At 35.0% G+C, this 15,182-nt stretch overlaps 1 protein-coding gene across 1 annotated transcript; it reads left to right on the forward strand.

Annotated features, from left to right (window-relative positions):
- Positions 1–2,254: 2,254 nt before the first annotated feature.
- Positions 2,255–7,910, forward strand: LOC121325509 (neurofilament medium polypeptide-like). The gene is made up of 3 exons (XM_041268041.1): positions 2,255–3,294; positions 3,686–3,810; positions 4,742–7,910. The coding sequence occupies exons 1-3, from the start codon at positions 2,263–2,265 to the stop codon at positions 7,527–7,529; spliced, it is 3,945 nt and encodes a 1,314-aa protein (XP_041123975.1). The 5' UTR covers positions 2,255–2,262; the 3' UTR covers positions 7,530–7,910.
- The last annotated feature ends 7,272 nt before the right edge of the window (positions 7,911–15,182 follow it).

The raw sequence follows: 15,182 nt of genomic DNA on the forward strand, positions 1-15,182 counted from the left end.
GTGAGTTTCATATTTCTATAAATTGGTGATCAAAGCATTTATAAAACATGTAATGCAGCAGTTTATAAATGAATAATAACAAATAATATGTTATATAGTTATATATATATATATATATATATATATATATATATATATATATATATATATATATATATATATATATATATATATATATAATATAGTAATAGTGCTTATGTACATTCTAATTTTACATTTAACTTTATTTAAATCTGTTCATGGAGTCTCAAAGTCATTGTCTTTATGCTGTGGTAATCTTTTGTGAACTTTTCTTCACTGTCTTTGGAAAATATTTATTTTAAACAAAGTATTTAAACAATTTCTATTGAAGCTCTGGAGGACATTCCCATCTGAAGTCGACTGTCTCTTTTCATACTGAAAAAAGTTTGTATGCAACTCATAATGTTAAAATATGTTGTCTCTGAAACAATATATACTATCCCTAAATTTAACAAGTGGGCCTTAACCTTAATGAGCAAAATTAAACTAAGAACAAAGACACGTCCGAACCTGGCACTGTTGGGATCCATCCAGCTCATTAAGCGTTCTGTCCATTTAGCACTGTAAGCAAATCAATTCTGCCAGATTACCTTAAACACCCTATTAGGAATCTGTCTTTATTTATAATGCATCATTATGTAAAGTGTTCCAATGCACACATTAGACTGCTGCTTATGCTCTTTTCATCTTTATGTGATGGAGAACTCTGCATACAAAAAAAAAAAAAAGTTTCAAACTGCTTTACGAATGCTTGGTCTACCATGAGCATGGTAACGGATGAACCCACTTGTGTTATTTAATCTATCTAGGAGACACCCTAGATATATATAATATATATATTATATATATATAGATATATCTATATATATATAAGATATATATATATATATATATCTATATATTATATAAAGTTCTAAAGAGCAGTCTTTATCTGTTTTAGCAGCCTTATTTTTCTTTTTGCAGATTGGTGAAGTACGAGAACTGATCACAAGAAATCCAGTCGTTTCATATTTACTAAGCCTTTGTTCCAATATAAAGTTTGCAACATTTTTATCGAAGTGGAAAACTGTTCATTTTCCAAAACTAGTAAGAAACAGCTCAGATGTGCATAGCAATAAAATAAAAGAAATGCAGTGGAGTTTACTCGAGAAGCAAAAGTTTAGAATCCCATTCTATATATGAGTGACAGCTCACAAGTTTACAAACTCATTGTATGCTAGTGCTTTTAACTTTTTGTTAAAATTATAAAATTAGGAAAATCTCAGAGAAACCCACAGTGCTGCACTTTCAGTATAGTGAATCAAAGGGGAAATATGCTAACCGTCGTGCCTGAGATAACATCCACTATATGAAAGCTTTGAAAAGGGATTTTGATGTACTTATCTCACTAAACTAGAATGTAGTGTTGATATTGCAACCAGTCAACTTCTAAACACCTCCTGGAGTGCTAGCAAGATTAGACAGCCTTTCTTGATACAAAAAAACCCCCAAAAAACAATCAAAAAAAGCATTATTGCAAATAAGTTCTCATTAGGGGCCAAGAATTAGAGAACGTGATTGCATTTTTAAGGAATATGAATGAATGATTATGTTGGAAAAGGCATGTGCAAAAGCATCTTATAATAAGACACGATTATAAAGAAAGCACTGATAGAACGGTAATACAATTTGCTTAAAAGGATTATATAGGTAATCAAATAATTCCATAAACCTTAGTCCTACACTTCCATACGCTAAATCTCTGTGAAGCATAATTAACAAGGTCAGAGAAGCACCATCTGTAATTGACAAAACCAGGACTGGAAGACTCAAAAAGCTGTCTAACATCTTAGTATCAACACATTACATACTCCCAAATACAACAAAAAACATCAAAGAAACAACCAAAAAATAAATAAAAATAAAAAAAAAAAACACCTTCTGAACTATATACAAAATACATTATTAACAATTTAACTTTTTTCATGGCTTTGCTAGAATTCTCTTTTAATTTACTGCACACTATGTGATAATGTTATAGTTATTATTATTATAAGGTCTTGTTAAACGTTTGACTACATTATTGTTTGGATCTACAGTTTTCTTGTAAACGCGTGGAGCTGGCTCACTACCAAGTCTACAGCTGATCTGTTTCAGCACTTTGGGCAGTTCCATTCTGCAACGCAAGCTCCCGAGTACGTATAAAAGCAAAGCCACAGCACTCATTCTGAACACTGGCACACCAGTTGTGTAGTCTCGAAGATGAGTTATAGCATGGAATATCTCACGAGCTCTCCACACAGGAGTGCACAAAGTGACTTCCTTCGATTTCATCCTAAAAACCTCGGATCGTCCTCTGCAGGGATACTGTTTTCCAGGAGCCCCCTCAGCACTGGGTCGTCTGCGTCATTCAAACAGAACAGCCTGATGCTTAAAAAAGAGTACAGGTCTTCTGTTCTCAGATCCACGGATAGCACAGACCTTGTAAACCAATTTAAATTGCCGAATATAAACGAGAAGCAGCTTCTGCAGGGGCTTAACGATCGCTTTGCAGGCTTTATCGAAAAGGTTCGTCATCTTGAAAGCCAGAACAACATTTTGGAAAATGAGATTCAGGAACTGAGGCAAAAGCAAGTTTCCCTGTCCTCGCTGTCTGAAGTTTTCGATCCTGAAATCAAAGATCTAAGAGAGCTTGTCAGTAATATTACCTCTCAAAAGGCTCAGATTGAGCTCGAGCATCATCATTTGGAGGAAGATATTCACCTTTTGAGGGGGAGATATGAAGAGGAAGCTCGCAGTAGATCAGACACTGAGGCCAGCATTATGACAGTGAAGAAAGATATTAATGACGCACACCTCTCCAGACTGGAACTGGACAAAAAAGCACACTCTCTGATGGAAGAAATGCTTTTCTTAAAGAAAAAACACCAAGAAGAGGTATCGGAAATGATGGCCCAAATCGGCGATGCGCAAGTTACTGTTGATATGAAAGATTATGGAAAGTCAGACATTACTGCGGCTTTGAGGGAAATCAGAAGCCAGCTTGAAGGGCACACCAGTACCAACATGCAACAAGCAGAGGAATGTTTCAGGACCAGGGTAGCTAAGCTGACAAAAGCTGCTGAAGTGAATAATGAAGCTCTCCAAGTCAGAAGAAAACACATCCATGAGCACAGACGCCAACTGCAGTCAAAAACCATAGAGCTGGAAACAGTTAAAAGCACGAGAGAATCTTTAGAGAAGCAAATCGGTGCGCTTGAAGAGAGGCACGATGCGGAAATCAGTCATTACCAGGTAATATCTTGTTTATATGCATGTAGATCACTTGTTATTGTTTTGTATTTCTATGTATTATTGTCTCGTTTGTTTAACTCTTAAAAACAATAGTACACATATTCTATTTATCTAACTTCTGTTGTTGATGTGGAATTTATGATATGCTAAAGGCATGTGTAGTGTGTGTGCCGCTGTCAATATCTATTGCTGTTTCCTTGTAGATCATTATTTACCACGTTTACCAACTAATACAGCAAAGAATGCATTTCTTCTGTAGTAGCATTTTTTTTATAGTTAGGTTGTTTTAACTATTACGCCTTTGGACTTTTTATTTATTTTATTTTTTTATTTTTATTGAGATCACATTTGCACGTTGTGGACACCTGATCAAATGCTTATATGTTTGCAGAATGCTATCCAACAGCTGGAGCATGAGCTTAAACACACACAGTATGATATGGCTGGTCATTTGAGGGGGTACCAGGATCTTCTGAATGTCAAACTGGCCCTAGACGTAGAGATTGCTTCCTACAGGTACTTTTATATTGGTTATATGATCTACAATGTTTTTCTTTGTAGAATTACTGATTCCTTTATTTTGGTTGTCTCTGCTTATGCATTTATTATCAATCCCCTTTTTAAATAGTTATCAATAGGCTTGCTACTTTCTGATATTAATCGCTAAAGCTTGTTAAACAAAATTTATATAGGAAAAACACTGGTAAAACCCCTCACTATTTTTTTATTTTCTAATCAGTAATCATTTAGAAATCGTCTCTAGTTTGTGGAGTTTTTATACTTACTGTCTGTCCAGTTTATGTTCTGCTCTGAATGGCCAGGGGTCGCTGTCAGTCATCTCAGTACTCTGTTAGTACTGCAGTTTTACTGTCACTGTCACTTTCACCCTGTTCTGACATCATTGACTGAAGCAATGCTAGAATGCTCTCATTCATTTAAATGGCTGCCAATCATCAAGACCTGCACCGACTGTCACTTTAATTTGCCAGGTACAGCTCCTGTCATTCAAAACCCTTACTTTGAAATTAGTGGTTTTTGGTATAAGTAAGCTTATGCTATAGGTATACGGTGACAGTTACTAGTTTGATTTACTGTTTTTCTGTCTTGGGCAATTGTGTGATAACAAACAACTGATGGCATGTAACTTATTCTATAATCATGATTTCATATCTACTGCTGCAGGCACCTAACTATCCAACTCTTTGATAAGCTTATCTCAAGGTACTTAATGCATACTCTTTCTACAAACAGTTGTTATTTTTTCTTTCAATAGTATCTTTAACTTTTGCCCATATTTATCAGTTCCAAAAATCTTAAGTCTTAAGTCAATATATATTTTACTATATTGACCATTGATATCTAATGCAGTATGTTATACAGTGAGGACATCATTTTTAAATATAAAAAACTTATGTCCACACCTTAGCAATTCCATTTCTTTTCTCAGGAAACTTTTGGAAGGTGAGGAAACAAGATTGACTTCAGTTGCTGCAGGCCATGTTCCAGCACCACATGAGTACAGACAATCCTCTATCTACACTCTGCCAAGTTTCACTAGGGAGAAAACTGCCACTAAGAAGGTGGAGCCACAATACAAGTTTGTTGAGGAGATCATCACAGAAACAACCAAAGAAGTGGAGATTGACAACACCTATACAGAGGAAATAATGAGTGAAGAAGAAAGGATGGAAAAGGAGAGTCCAGAGGATAAGGTGGAAACAACAACTGACATTAGAGAGGCTCAAGAGGATGCACAGGAAGTGGACACTGTAGAAGCAGAGAAACACAAAGAAGATGAACAAGAAGAGACCTCAGCTAAACCTGGGTATGAGGAGGAAACTGCAGTTAAAAAAGGTGACATAGATGCAGTTGAAGCTGAAGTTACATCTGAAGCGGTAGAAGAGAAAGAAACGTCCCAAGATGATATGAGTGATGCAGAAGACACCAAGGAGAAGAAAGAAGTAAAAGAAGAGAGCACTGATAAAATACAAGCCTTTGAGGGTGTGAAGAAAACTATTGTGGAAGAAATCACAAAGGAACTTACAGATGTAGCAGAAACAGAAACAGAAGATGAACCTTTCGGAGAACCAAAATCACTACCCAGTGAAATGACACCAGAAATAGATGAAAGTGAAGAGCCAAAAAAAGAACAGACTTCAGATGACAAAACCAAAGAAAAACATGTAGAAAAAACAGAAGACCACAAAGAGTTGCGTTCTATAACAAAGAAAGAAGATAAACCTCAAGAGAAAAATGTCACTGCAGAGAAGGAGGAAATTAAGCCAGAAGAGAAAAGCCCTCTTGAGGAAAAGACAGCAGAGACAGTAATCCATGAACACACCGAGGAACATGATACCATGAAACCGAAGGAGATGGCCAGTCCATCGGAATCAGAAGAACCTGACAAAACTGAAGATAAAATAACCACAGATGTCAAAGTGGATTCCAAGGATATTCTGAAAGAGGAGGTGGTGAGCCAGTCAAAATCAGAAGAGGGTGCTTCAGAACCTGAAAAAACTGAAGAGAAAGCAACCACAGATATTGAAGCAGCACAAGAAGACATTCCAAAAGAAGATCCTGTATGTGAATTAAAATCAGTAGAAGAAGAAAAGGTTTCAAAACCTGAGAAGATTGAAGAGAAAAGAACCCCAGATATTGAAGCAGCACAAGAAGACATTCCAAAAGAGGAGACTGTGTGTGAATTAAAATCAGAAGAACAGTATTCAGAACCTAACAAAACTGAAGCTAAAACAACCACATATGTCAAAGTGGAATCCAATGATATTCGGAAAGAGGAGGTGAGCCAATCAAAATCAGAAGAAGAGGATGCTTCAGAATCTGAGAAGACTGAAGAGAAAGCAACATCAGATATTGAAGCACCACAAGAAGACAATCCAGAAGAGGAGACTGTTCACAAATTAAAATCAGAAGAAGTCTATTTAAAATCTGAGAAGACTATAGATGTTACCCAGACAAAATCTGAAGAAAAGGATGATTCAAAACCACACACACCTGAAGAGAAAGTACAGGCAGGTATTAAGGTGGAACTGAAAGACCTTCAGAAAGAGATGATGAGCCAGTTGCAATCAGAAGATGTTGCTTCGAAGCCTGGCAAGCCTGAAGAGAAAACAATCCCCGATATCAAACCAGAAGAATTAAAGTCCACAGAAGAGGACACTTTAAAATCTGAAAAAACTGAAAAGAAAGTATTCACAGACATCAAAGTGGAAGTTAAAGACCTCCCAAAAATGGAGACAGTAAGCCAATTGATGCTTGAAGATGTGATGAAGTCTGTCAAACATGAAGAGAAAGAATCAACAGACATCAAAGTAGAAGTCAAAGATCTTCAGAAAGAGGAGACTGTGAGCCTGGAGAAATCAGAAGAAAATGTTTCTCTGAAGTCTGACAAACCTAAAGAGAAAGCAACAACAGAAATCAAAGTAGAAACCAAGGACATTCAAAAAGAGGAGATGGTAAATGAAGTGAAATCAGTAGATGTTGCTTTGACATCTGACAGAGCCAAAGAGAAAGCAACCCTAGATGATGAAGAGTTTAAAACAGACAAAGTTCTAGAGGAAGAGAAAGAAGCAGATTCAGAGGAATATCAAAAGCCTGAATTAGCACTGTCTCCAAAAGAGGAAAAGAAAGAGGACAGCATTTCAGTACGAAGTGAAAGAATAGATGAAACACTTTCCAAGAAAGACTATCAATCTACAGCGGACACAGAGGGGGCAAGACAATTAAAATCTGTGCTGAAGGAGAGCACAGAAACTCACACTGACTTGGAAACAAAACCACAAGAGATGTCTCCAGAAAAGGCGAAACCTGCTGACAGCTCTGAAATGGAAAAGACAGAGGACTTAAAGGAGACACAGTTGATTCCACAAAAAAAGAAAGTACAAGAATGTCCAGAGAGCCCAGATACTGAAGCAGATGAAAAGATCAGTAATTCCAAAGAAGAGAAAACATTGAAGGAGGAAAGACTGTCTCCAAAGGAAACCTCTGTAAAAGAGAACAAACTCTTGATAGATGACGTGGAGGAAAAGATAGAGCCAGAGAAAAAGGTGACAGAAGGAAAAGTCACACCCAGAACACAAGAGAATGGTCATGATGAAAGTGAAAACTTCAGCAAGGAGGAGACAATCGACACAGAGGAGACAAAAGTGCCTGCAAAGGAGAGTCAGGTAGACAAGACAAAAGCAACACAAGAAGAACTCAAAACCTCAAAAAAATGATGCAATGCAAGATATTGACAACAAAAAGTAATATGAAAAAAAAAACACTTAAAGATAGAACTTAAAAATGCATGTGACAAGCTATTCGTTCAGGGTATAAACAATGTGGCAAAATGTATGTATGTGTTAAAGAAAAAAAAAAAAGTCTTCCAAAAACGATTTAAAAAGTAAAATTCTTAATGCATGAAATTGTATAATGTACTGAACAGACAATTAAGCTTGCTAGATTTGAATGTACGGTTCTATGTAGTTAAATTTGAACTTTAAATGAGTCTTAAATAGGCTGTCAAGCTTTGCAAATTTGAATGAATGGAGCTATGTAATTAAATTTGAATGAGTTCTAGCTCTGAATTGACTGTCTGAAAAACTTAAGTGTAGCAATGCCCATGAATGATATCTACAGTAATGCTTTCTGGATATAAGAATAAATGAAATTTGTAGAGAATGTCATTGTCTATTAGTTTTTGTTATCTTCAGAAGCAGTTTAATGCAGTGGTGCACAATTCTGGACCTTGAAATTCATGCCAGTCCTGGCCTTTATTCCATCCAGGTTGTTAGTACTGTAACTCTGTTCCAAACCTGTTCTAAATGTTTAAGTCAACCAATTAAAACTCTATTCAGACCCTGAAGTATTTCATTGTAGCATTTAACCAGTTAAACCAGTGCAATGGCCCTCCAGGACTGTGAGGGTAAGGGTAAGTTCATTGTTAAGGGTCTGTTGGTTAATTTAGAGCCTGCTTTGAACAACGACCTGGTCTGAAATGGTCTTTGAAGAATTGCGTTTTGCACGCCTGTTTAGGTTTTTTGAGATAAAACAGTGTTGACATGAGAACTATGATTGTCATAGTGAGGTAATGGAAACATTTATCACAATGGCATAATGAAATAACCTCACCATGCCGTAATTTGGCTGCAGTGATAATGAAGCAATTTATTAATGGATATTTTGAGAATCAGACTCATTAATTTGTAGGTTGGTTTTTATTATAAATGACATCTGATTTTATTATTAGTAACATAATTTATCAGAAACTCTATGTCTAAAAAGAAAAAAAAAACAGAGACTTAGCAGTTGTGACCCAGTTATAATGCAGAGAAAGGACAGTTCAAGTTATGTGTCAATTACAACAGTGAACATTTACAGCAGATATTTTTAAAGGTATTCTATGACTACTCTATATAGGGTTTTCCATAACTGCTGTCTTTTACCTGTACTTCCAGTATGACATTCTGCAGCTGTCCAATGTGATTTGGTACATATTGCAAGCCATTAACTCTTGAAATATCAGGAATTATGTTTGTGAGGGAAATGCAGTTCCCTGCAAGATCCAGATTATAAGGATAATTTTTGTAAGCAAGCCTCAGTTACAAACAATAAGGAAGGAATAAGAATAAAATGTGCACATAGGAGCCCTTTTTATTTATTTTTTATAATTATTTATTTATAGTTAACAATTGCAAAGTACTCTGTATAGTGTATAGGTGTACATATATTATATGCCATGTAATAACTCTATTTGTTAATCAGACTTGTATAATAGACAATGCAATTTAAATACACTAATGTCATTTAAACGGTGTTCAGTTAATTTCCCCCTTTCCCTATGTAAAGATTTATATTGTTAATAAACAAAAAGGTAATACAAAGTTTATTAACTGAACCAGATTTCAACGTCATAATATTTCAGTTTTGATACATTGCATTATTTCTCAGTTCAGCATTCCCTCATCTTACAAGAGTAGTTTCTCCACATTACACTTGACATTGCATTGGTGCATTTTGAGCTTGTTAACAGAGAAGTACATTTTTAAAAAAATATAAAGTTTGATATTCATGAAACAGAATCAACAGGACCAAAAATGTTATTTAATTCAGATATGGGAATAAAGCCCACTGTGAAGAAATTAAACATGTAACAGTTCATGTGAGTCTCTGTAGTGACAAACAAGAACAGCACTTTTTATACCCAACTGACAACACCCTCCTATAGCTAATGTTTTTTTTGTTTTTTTTAAATTAAGTTGAAGAATTGTGTATAGAGATAGTGATCTAGACACTAGAATTTACATGTGTGCATAGTTTAGTCACCAGTGTAAATTCAAAATGCTCAGTTAAGGGAAAGACTAATTCAGCCTCTTCATCAGGAGGGAGAGAGCATTCTGACAGTCAAATTGCAACATCTTCTTACAGAACTTGATGGCTTTCATTTTATGAATAAACTCCAGAATGACAAAGGCTTCGCCACATTTCACGTTCCTTAGAAGGATGTTGTATTTTTAACCTTTTTTGTAGTGTTTGATAACATCCAACTCGATTTGTTGTAATTGAAACGGAAATTTCCATGTCGATGCAGGGCTTGTATCTCTTCTGGCTTCATATCAGGAATAACAAATAAAGCCTGAAATGTTTCTTCTCCCTTTTCGATGTTTCTGGATTGTGCATACATTTGTGCCAAATCCATCTGAGGATATGTGTAAATGGTTTCTGCTTCGCTATTATTTCAAAGTGAGAAATTTCCAAGGATATATCTAAAGATCCCAGCTCTTTGTAAAACTTTGCCACGAAGTGAATTACCTGGGGGTTTTCTAACATCTTTTGAGCTTTCTCGATATACTCCAGAGCTTCCTTTTCCTGTTTACATTGCCATAATCATTGTGTCTGCTGGGTTAAGCTCTAGTGCACGTCTTAGCTGTTGCAGTGCAGCTGGGTCACCTGACTCAGAAACCCCAGGGCGATACAGTGCAATGGTGAACCCAGCGTCCCACTCGTTCTCAGCTGGTTCTTCCTTGAGGGCTTTTCTGAAACATTCTTTGGCTCTCTCGCTATGTTTTCGGGAGAACCTTAATAAGGCCTTTTCCCCATACACTTTAGGGTGAACGACAGTGTAGCGGGAAGCTGTGATGGATAATCTCCTGCAAATGTCTTCCAGCTTCTCCAGGTAGCTCTGGGCTTCGGTGAGCTCACCCATGTGATAGTACACCCAAGCGAACTTTCCATAAGTAACAATGACCAGCTTCTCAAATTCATCTCCGTGGTCCTTCCTTGTAATTTCTTCATCTTTTTCTAGATCTTGTATTGCTTCTTCATTTAACCCCTGCAGGTGCTTCACATAAGCCAGTTGGTTGTATGAGTGCCCAGTACCTTTATTTGTACCTAGTTTTACTTTCACTGCAAGGAATATTTTGTTTGCATTTTGCAGTTTGCATTGTTGCGCTGCTTTTAATAAATCTAATTAATGGAGTCAAATCACCCCAGGGAGCACACCAGGATGGATAATACAGAGTTAATGGAGGTTTTTAAGCTATTTAGAGCTACTACTGTATAATATAAACAGCAGCACGTCTAAATACCACAGACCTTTATCATATACAGCATGTAATTAACTCCTTGCTCACTGGACATAATAAAAACAGTAACAAGAGCTCTGCTTTTGAGCTGGTTTGAAGGAGGCAGTATTTAGTTTAAATCAATAAAATTGGACCACTATGTGTGAGTGATTTAAATTATATTTTGTATTTAACTAACATTCATTATTGAGTTTATAGTGAATTCATGCAAACAAAATTATTTATGTTTCTCTTGTTAATGTGTGGGCATTAAACTATGTATACAGTATGTATTAAAACATATTTTATCCAATAAAAATGCTTTTGAGAAGGTTCGTGTCATGAAAAGTGGTAGCAAACAAGTCGAAGCGCACTTTTATACAGTTATCAATTAAATTTTTGTTCAGCAAGTAAAAAAAGGAATGTGGGCAATAGTAGACTTAACAGGTAACAACACATTGTAAAAGAAACGTTTCATGTTCGCAAGTGTCTTCATTTTACCGTGAAAGTTAAGCTTAGCTAGTTTATACACATTTTGTTGATGAAAAAAGACTGACGCTTTGGTTAGATGCATACAGTCAAGGATTTATGTTAAAACCAAATCAGTTGTTGCAGCTAATGTAAATCTAATCCATTAATACAATTCAATACAGCTGAATTCATGAATTTGTCCCTGCGGGGAGACAGTCGACTCATTGAAAAGTAATATTGAAACTAACGTATCATAACACTGAAGCAGAATACTTTTGGGGTTGTCATGGAAACGACTGCCATCCACAAGTTCTTTATTTCGTGGTACACTTATTCATTGTAGGTTGTATTAAATAATTACAGTACATGCTACTTAAATTACACTTAGCTATACTGTGTATGAATAAAAACACTAAGCAGGATGTTTTGTTCTTGTTATGAGTATGGCTCTTCTATACACACCCCCAAGTAAAACATGTGAACAGACTTGATTTGATTTTTTTATAGGTCTCAAGAATTTATATAGATCTACTAACTTTAGGGTTCTGTACCTTGGAATGCATGAAAAGATACTTCAAAAATCCAGATTGGAGGAAAGAAATTGTAGTGCAATCTCACACACCAATAGAGGAAAATCCAATGCTGCCGATGTGAAATATTTCAGACAGTAGGTGTGAATGGCAGAATTCCTGGTAATAATTTTGCTTACATGTGCATTTATCAGTCTCACACACTGAACATAGATGTAATGCTTCATGTGTGGGTAGAGATCATGGTGTTGTTGCTACTGACTGTGGGACACTTTCAAGCAAAGATTCCTCAAGAGGAAATGTATGGTTCATTTGAGTGTCCATAAACATTTGGCATATGATTTGTGACTTTTGTTGCACAATGTCCTGATTCAAACATTCCCTATATGGTCCAGATAACAGTTAGTGTCCTCTAAAAACATTTCCATTCATATTGTGTATTTTCTTGTTTTTTTACTGCAATAATAATAAAGGGCACATACCACATTCATTACCAAAAAAAAAAGGATAATTTTTCATAGCACTTAATGGCACCACTGTAGTCAATATTTATTATAAAGCTGTTTTCCTAGTTCAATTACATAATAAAAACCTAAAACATAGAAGTCAAAAATATTATGTTGGCGAAGGCACATACAACTGCTAGTTCAAAATATATTAAAGCTTTACAAAGGGAGAAAATATTTTGGACTTTGGAGTTTTAATATATCCTATGGGAAATAATAACAAACTACATATATTAATGAATTGATCACCAAGGATTTAAAATCTAATTTTTATATTATGATGAAAACCTTTCTGTTTGTAAGCTTTTTAACTTTAATTCTGGACTTTCAATGCTAAAAATAAAAATAAATAAAAACAACAGTTCACACTGACATTCATCACATTAAAGTTTTTTCTCTTTTAACTAACATACATATCCCTTTTAAGTTTCTGGTTAGAAAACTATTACTAATAGGGGGATCTGAAAATATATATAACTTCATTTTTTAATGTTATATCTACAATGCTGAATATTGAAATAGGACATTTACTGTTTAGAGTTTCTGCAACTTACAAGTAACGGACCAATACAAGACATATGGTAAACATAAACCTTTAATACTCAACATGTTAAATGATGTGTGGTTTTGAATGATGGATAGTGTATATAGTGTAGACAGTTGCAATATTCATAAACCATGTATTTCAATTGGCAAGAGGCTCAGGCTCTAGTAACTTTGCCTTGGAATTGCTGCTACATGCAAGCTATTCTTGGAACAGCAATCTGGGCATCACATTATTTAAAAATGTAACCTTGGTGAATATGACACACACACACACACACATATACGAAAAAGGTGTACACATGTGCTGCTGCTTAAGTAAATACAACAACAAAGTATTAGCAATATTGAGCATGTAATAAAAAGAGAGTGGAGACACGAAAACATGCAAAGAAGTTGTAATCAATTCAATTAAAATGTATTAACGCAATATTTACATTTGGCGCACAATGCTTTTGTGCCACATTTACTTTATTTGCAGCCCAGTTTAAGACATTTAATAACTTTAAAAACTGCTAGAAATATGATTTCCACATAGCAGACTGCAATTCAGTTGAGACCAGTAAACTAATTTTACTTGAAACCCAAATCAAATGAAAACATAGGTCTCAAGAGATATTCATACATGGCTTCATTACCATATGCTAACCTTTTTCCATCTGTTTTTTGTATCAAAAAGTGAATAGTAAAACAAATTACATTAATTTGAGCACATAAAATAAACTAATTTTAAAATACGAATGTAACATGACTATGTCTCGTCTATGTAAACATACCATTATTTTAAAAATAATAATAATAATAATAATAATAATAATAATAATAATAATAATAATAATACCATTCATTTTGTAATGAACTGATTATCCTAAATGTACTGTCCTGCAGAAACTATAAGTGTTACCCAATATTAGAAAGAAAAACAAAAAGTAATGAAAAAGAAAAACAAGGGTTAACTACATGATTCTGCAAAACCAGGCGACTGAAGCATATTTCAGAAAGATCATATGTGTGAATGTCACAGAATAGTCAAAATGCAGCACAATGATGAATTGAACAATGCATAGTGGAACAGAAACAGGTCACATCTAGTCAATTACCCTAATAACTCACAGCTATGACATGCATACTGTGTCCTATTTTCAGAATGTGGGGAGGGCTCACCTTCAAATAGCCTGAGAAGAAAGACAGCTCAATATCTGATTTGTTCCAGGGGTATAGTGTCAAATCTGACAAATAAACCCACCAGAGCAAGATCTATCACAACCGTTGAGCGTGCAATGTTTCCCCTGGAGGATATATCGGATGTTTAATTACTTCAGTAAAACAGAAACTGAAAGCCTTTCTCAGTGTACCGGAAATTATATGGTACATTAAAATGTTGGCTGCGTTTAATCACAACACCTTCGACTGGTTCACAGACCCTGATTAGCACTAATGTTGGATTATCTAATGTCACCTTGGGTAGGGTAGTCCAAGATTAGTCCTAATCAGGGTCTGAGAAACCAGCCACTTACCTATTTTTTTTAAGTGGACTGTTATAAAATGTGTGTAACTAAAACGGGCCTTTCGAAAAAATATCCGTAACACAAGCACATTAACAATAACACAAAAACAAGGTCTTTATGAAAACATGGTTTGAGGTGCCATGGAAAGGTCTACCAAATTAATTGTGGCTTTGTGGAATAGGTGACAACATGGTCTATTACATGACATGTAGTCATCACGCATTTGAGTTTGAAGCATTAACACATTGGGTTACATTATGGAAATACATATTTGTACAAAAGAAACATTCAACGAATTCAAGTCTGCCTGATTTTATATATATATATATATATATATATATATATATATATATATATATATATATATAGGCTAGAATATATATATAATATATATATATATATATTATTATTAGGTAATGTCCATATTGGCCTTACAGATTTAAAAAAAAAAAAAAAAGATATTACCAGCAACCATTAAGAAAATGAATTCTAGTTTGTTGCATTGGCCGGTTTCTATATCCACTCACTGGAAAAAACAAGAATCCCTAGAATGAATAGTGTGTAAACAGTCAAATGGAAATGAGAAAAAGAGCTGTATCACTGTATTCAACCTGATATAGGTTTGATTTGATTAGGTTAATTACAGGAACGAAGGCATTGAATGAATGAGGATAATTTCACTCCAGGTAAAATGACCAAAGGAAGTGAAAGACTAGCTGAAAGTACTGCGTGCAAAGAGAGTTCTCTCAGAACTCCATCTATGGGTGA

Source organism: Polyodon spathula, chromosome 13, assembly GCF_017654505.1.
Source record: "Polyodon spathula isolate WHYD16114869_AA chromosome 13, ASM1765450v1, whole genome shotgun sequence".
NCBI classification, from domain to species: domain Eukaryota; kingdom Metazoa; phylum Chordata; class Actinopteri; order Acipenseriformes; family Polyodontidae; genus Polyodon; species Polyodon spathula.

Excerpts from the sequence above, each read along its gene's own strand:
- LOC121325509 (XM_041268041.1), top strand. The coding sequence starts at position 2,263 with ATGAGTTATAGCATGGAATATCTCACGAGCTCTCCACACAGGAGTGCA. Across the intron at positions 3,295-3,685 it reads CGGAAATCAGTCATTACCAG|AATGCTATCCAACAGCTGGA; the intron begins GTAATATCTTGT and ends ATATGTTTGCAG. Across the intron at positions 3,811-4,741 it reads GTAGAGATTGCTTCCTACAG|GAAACTTTTGGAAGGTGAGG; the intron begins GTACTTTTATAT and ends TTCTTTTCTCAG.